This window comes from Grampus griseus (assembly GCF_964374135.1).
Source record: "Grampus griseus genome assembly, chromosome: 1".
Lineage (NCBI taxonomy): Eukaryota > Metazoa > Chordata > Mammalia > Artiodactyla > Delphinidae > Grampus > Grampus griseus.
Window position 1 is genome coordinate 46,808,021 of NC_139017.1, and position 5,444 is coordinate 46,813,464.

At 50.4% G+C, this 5,444-nt stretch overlaps 1 protein-coding gene across 1 annotated transcript; it reads left to right on the plus strand.

Annotated features, from left to right (window-relative positions):
* Positions 1 to 1,124: 1,124 nt before the first annotated feature.
* Positions 1,125 to 5,057, plus strand: IL10 (interleukin 10). Its single transcript, XM_082677836.1, has 5 exons — positions 1,125 to 1,300; positions 2,135 to 2,194; positions 2,471 to 2,623; positions 3,673 to 3,738; positions 4,823 to 5,057. The coding sequence occupies exons 1-5, from the start codon at positions 1,136 to 1,138 to the stop codon at positions 4,913 to 4,915; spliced, it is 537 nt and encodes a 178-aa protein (XP_082533962.1). The 5' UTR covers positions 1,125 to 1,135; the 3' UTR covers positions 4,916 to 5,057.
* Positions 5,058 to 5,444: the final 387 nt, after the last annotated feature.

Genomic DNA, 5,444 nt, shown 5'->3' on the forward strand with positions numbered 1-5,444 from the left:
GGGCCTCCTGTCCAGCCTTCATGGAATCTCAACTTATTTTCTTTGTTATTTTTACTTCTTCCTCCCCATCTTTCAAATGTTAAGTCTCCAGCCACTGAAGCTCACAACCCAGAAGAATCCTAGTGACTCTTTAAGGGAAATTTTCCATTCTGCACACTGGGGCCAGTGTAGAATAGGGAAAGGTGCACAGCCTGAGTATCAGGCAGGCCTGGGTGCAAATTCTGGCTCCCTCATTCAGCACCCATGTGCAGGGTACTTAATATCTGTGTGCCTCGGTTTGCTCACTGCAAAATGGAGATGAGGGTCATGGTGACTGGCAGGTACAGCTTCCAGCAAGCGTGGACTACTCTTACTAATTCCCCCTGAGGATGTGTCTAGCCAAGGAGGTTGGAGACATGGATCTGAGAGTCTACATGAATCCAGGGCCAGAGAAGGAACCTGGAGCACGTCCGACACCCTTGCCTGTCCTGTGGGAAGCTGGCCTCTTTAAGGAGTCTTGGAACATAAAATGAAAGAGCCAGAAGACAGCTTTGAGGATATTTAGCTCACACTCCTGTTTTCATCTGGGGAAGATGAGGTCTGGAGTGGTGAGGTGACTTCCCAATCCAGTAAGGAGAAGCCTTGAGTATCAACCCAGGTTGGGGAGGGGGACCCAGTTATTTCTCAATCCCAGTGTATTCTGGAATGGCCAATTTGTCCACGTCACTGTGACCTAGGAACACGTGAATGGAACCCACAACTGCGGGTCCCTGCGCACAGAACAGCTGTTCAACTTTTTTTTTTTTTTATTAAGAGAAGCTGAAAAATTATTTTAAAAGGGAGAGAGAGGTAGCGCCTCCTAAAAATAACCATATGCAGAAGTTCATTTTTCAACCATCTCTTTTGCTTACGATGCAAAATTAAAAACTTTGAGTAAGAGTTTCAACGAATACAAAGTTGGAGAGGTCTAGGGAAGGGAGGAGCTTTAATCAGAAGAAACTTTTGCCAGGAAATCTGTGACACTGTGGCTTTTTATGAATGGCAAGGCCCCACAATATAAAAGGGGGACACAGTAGGTGAAGGTCTACACAACAGGGGCTTGCTCTTGCAAAACCAAACCACAAGTCTGACTGAACGAAGAAGGCAGAACACCACCATGCCCAGCTCAGCACTGCTCTGTTGCCTGATCTTCCTGGCCAGGGTGGCAGCTGGCCAACACCAGGGCACCCAGGCTAAGGACAGCTGCATCCACTTCCCAGACAGCCTGCCCTACATGCTGCGGGAGCTCCGAGCTGCCTTCAGCAGCGTGAAGACTTTCTTTGTGAGTATGATGCTCTCCTGTCCTTCCTTCCTCCCTGGGACTGCCTGACGAGGCATCCTGTGGAGCTTATAAAACCTCCTTTTCATTCACCTCCACCCCCAACACCCATTCCCTGCCAAACTGAAATTCGTAAGAGTCCCTGGTCAAGCTGTGGGTTCAGTGAGTCAATCTAATCCCTGGTGCTGCAGCAAATTGTGCAGGAAAAGCTCCCTTCAGAAAGGTATCTCTCCTATCTCTCCTACGCTCGGAAATTTGTATAAGAATTCTCTGTAGCTCAATACTTCATAGGCTGGGAGAGATCACAAAGGGTCTGACTGGAGGTGAAGATGTTCCCCATACCCTGTGGCAGGGAAACATAAGTTGCCTCAGCTTAGAGGGCTCCAGAACCTGAAAGACGGATGGTTTGGGGTAGCACCATACAGGGGGAAACCTGCATTAGGAGATGCTTCCCACTCGCGGAGAACTTTCAGTGCTGCAGCTGGATGTCGGCAGCGGGTAGACAGAAAAGCAGAGGGAGGCAAAGGGTTGGTATGGGGACCCTTGCACATGTGACACAGTTTTGCAGAAAGTCCAGGACCCAGGCAAGCTTCTGCCTTGCCTTCAAAATCAGCCAGATTTTTTTAAAGAACTTGATCCCAAGGGGAAGGACTTGATTTAACTAAGAGTTCCAGCACCGTTGAATGTCCTGTTTTGAAAGCTCTCTTTTCCATTTTGGGGCCAGGTCTGCATTGATTAAGAATCAAAAACTCTATAAATAAAAGGGCATGAGAAAAGCAGTCAATTTCAGTTATTTCCCCAAACCTTGGTTTCATTCTCCTTGTGTTCTTCTTGCAGCAAATGAATGACCAGCTGGACAACTCGTTGTTGAGCCAGTCTCTGCTGGAGGACTTTAAGGTGAGGGCTGGGCGGGGATGGGGCTGCGGTGTGCAGCGTGACTAAGGGCGTCTCTGCTTCTCGCCTGCAAGGAGCTGGGTCCACTTCCCTCACTTTGAAAAGGAGAAGTGGGAAGATCTTAACTCAGCACATAGTCAGTAGCTGGAGGGGGTCTGTCACTAAGGGCTCGGTCCTGGGGGGAGGTGGCCACTTAAGAAGGTCCCCGGGGACAAAGCCGTCCTCTCAAGCAGTAGCTCTTCCTCCCGGGTCACCACCCATCCTTGCTTCTGCCCTTAGGGTTACCTGGGTTGCCAAGCCTTGTCGGAGATGATCCAGTTTTACCTGGAGGAGGTGATGCCGAAGGCTGAGAACCATGGCCCCAACATCAAAGAGCACGTGAACTCCCTGGGGGAGAAGCTGAAGACCCTCAGGCTGCGGCTGAGGCGCTGTGTGAGTAGCAGGCCAGCTCTTTCCCTTGCAGGCGGCTCTCTCTCCTCTGGGCTCTTCCAGAAACATCCTGCCCAAATCCGGTTCCCACGCGGAGACACAAAGACACAGGCCGGCAGGCGCCTTCTCCCTCCGGCCAGGCACTGAAGTCGCATCACTTGCTCATTTCTCTCTGAGCAGAGGGTGGGGTGGCCGCTAGGCATTTACATGTGAAGGTTTGCAATAGCTTTCCTGTTATTTGTGAGTCATTTGTGGGTTATTAGTTAGCTATTCCCCTCTCTCTACATGAAAGGGGCCCAGAGCTTCAGTCAGGGCTCCCTCGTCCCTGGGGACCAAGGACCTGGGCCCCGCAGGAGGGGCCAGAGGTAAGGGTCCCGGGGGAGGAAACTCCACTCCCCACGTCTTCTTAACCTTTTGAGAGCAGAGCTTCAAGTGGAGCCCAACTGACTGACAGGATTCTCCCTGGCATTTTAGAGGGACCAGGGGGCTACTCGGCCCCAAGCTAGTGTCTGTGAATAATCCCCCAGGATCATTTATTTCTCCAACTGAAATGATACCCTCACCACTGGCTTCCTTTGTTCCCTCACTGATGTTGAGAAATCATTTGGGCTGTATTTGTAGAAGAGGACCATGCAACGGGTTTGGCCTGCAGAGCTGAGACTGTGTCTCTGCTCCTCGGAGACTTAGAAATGGTCCTCGTGGCTGGGGCTGATGGAGAGGGACAGGACAAAAGCAGGAAAGGACAGAAGGACTGGCTCAGGCTCTGGTCGGCACTGGGACGTGCCAGGGGAGGAAACTGCAAGACCTGGGTGTTTGACGCAGCCTTGTAAGCAGCTGTGAGCAGCTCCTAGGGAAACACAAGTAATCTCCCTGGGCTGTGTTTCTTCTCTGTCTGGTGGGGAAGGACGAGGTAGGCTCGTCCTCACAGGAGCTGTGGAGAGTAGGCGTCCAAGATGAGTCTGGCCCGTCGCTGCTCCCGGGTTGTCCCCCAAGCACAATGGACCCAGGACCCGGGTGCCAGTGTTGTTCACACTTTCTCTTTCCTTCCACAGCATCGATTTCTGCCCTGTGAAAACAAGAGCAAAGCGGTGGAGCAGGTGAAGAGTGTCTTCAATAAGGTGAGCCTGGGATGCTGGCAGGGAGGGTCTGGGGGCCATGACCTCTGCCCACTCCCGAGGGGCGGAGGTTGGCCGGTGCTCAGCAGGCCCTGAACTTCCCTCGGAGGGAGTGTGGGAACCCAACAAATGGTGTGACCTCCTCAGCCAGTGAGGAGCTGCCATCTCAGTTCTGTTTGTTTTCTGTGAAGTGTTTTGGGGGGTTTCTAAATGACTGCTCCCCGCCTTTGCAGGCCTGCGGGTTGGGCTGGCCAGCCAGCTGTGAACACAGTGAGCTGGGTGTTGGGGAGAGTGACAGAGGAAACAGAAAGTAGCTTGTTGGGAATCAAGTCTGAAGCCACACGTGCAGGAAGCTGACACGTGAACGTGCACTTACAAACACACCCAGGGGTGCAGCCTGAACTCCCCCAGACTCAGAGCAGGAAGCAGAGCTCTCCCTTATGTGGACTTGGTTCCCTTCTCTTTCCATCTTCCAGTCACACCTCCCAAGGTGCCTGAGAAAGTCAGCTCTCAAACCAAGTGGGGTTTCACTCTTTCAACTGTCCATGAATTCTTCTCCCACATTTCCCAGAAGCCATGGGGCCTATGTCCTCTTCATGGGCTGGAGACAGACACTGGGCAGGGTTCCAACATCAGGGGGCATGAATCCCCTGACAGTAGGCCAGAGCAACAGGGCTGAACCTCCTCAATCCATGGGTGGGGGAACATAAACACAAAAAAGGCTCCCTTCTCTCCTTCTCTCAATGTCTTGCTCTCAAAGTGGTTCCCCTAATGTCTTTTCATCAAATTTTGAATAAGCATCATGTGAGTACATGACCTTTAAAATTGTTGAAAAGGCACCATTTGAAAGACTGTGCTTTGCAAAAGTGAATGTTCCTCTTGCTGCCTATTGGCCGTGGTCCAGGCCAATGCACAGCCTTTCCTGACAGCAGGGCATATCCTCAGGTCCCCAGGGTCTGTCCTTCATCCCCCAACACAAGGGAGCTAGTACAGCTTCTGGGTCCCAGGGTCATGACCATCCAAGCGGAGAACCCACTTACTTGCTCAGATGGGGTTTTCACTAAACATTTCTTATCTTCCTACACAGCTCCAAGAGAGGGGTGTCTACAAAGCCATGAGTGAGTTTGACATCTTCATCAACTACATAGAAGCCTACATGACAACAAAGATGAAAAACTGAAGCATTCTAGTGAAGAAACCATCCAGGATGGCGACTCTACTAGACCCTAGGACATAAACTGAAGATCTTTGAAATCTGATCCAGGGTTCTGGGAGAGCAGAACCAGCTCCCTGGAAAACCCTATTGTACCTCTTTCCTAGAATATTTATTACCTCTGATACCTCAACTCCCATTTCTATTTATTTACTGAGCTTCTCTGTGAAATATTTAGAAAGAAGCCCAATATTATACATTTTTTCAATATTTATTATTTTCACCTGTGTTTAAGCTGTTTCCATAGGGTGATACCCTATGGTATTCGAGTGTTTTAAGAGAAATTGTAAGTTATATAAGGAAAAAAAATTGTTCCTTGAGGAGTCAACTGCAGCTTCATTTCCAAGCCTAACCACACTTGACAGCTGTTGGGCTATTTTCCCTGACCTCCCTCTAATTTCTCTTGTCCCTGGGCCTGGGGCTCCCGGAGTGTTACAAAGACTCTTACGCTCGTAAGAAGAGAAACTAGGGAGCGCCTCTGACAATTAATATTCCA

Excerpts from the sequence above, each read along its gene's own strand:
- IL10 (XM_082677836.1), top strand. The coding sequence starts at position 1,136 with ATGCCCAGCTCAGCACTGCTCTGTTGCCTGATCTTCCTGGCCAGGGTG. Across the intron at positions 1,301-2,134 it reads GCAGCGTGAAGACTTTCTTT|CAAATGAATGACCAGCTGGA; the intron begins GTGAGTATGATG and ends TTCTTCTTGCAG. Across the intron at positions 3,739-4,822 it reads TGAAGAGTGTCTTCAATAAG|CTCCAAGAGAGGGGTGTCTA; the intron begins GTGAGCCTGGGA and ends CTTCCTACACAG.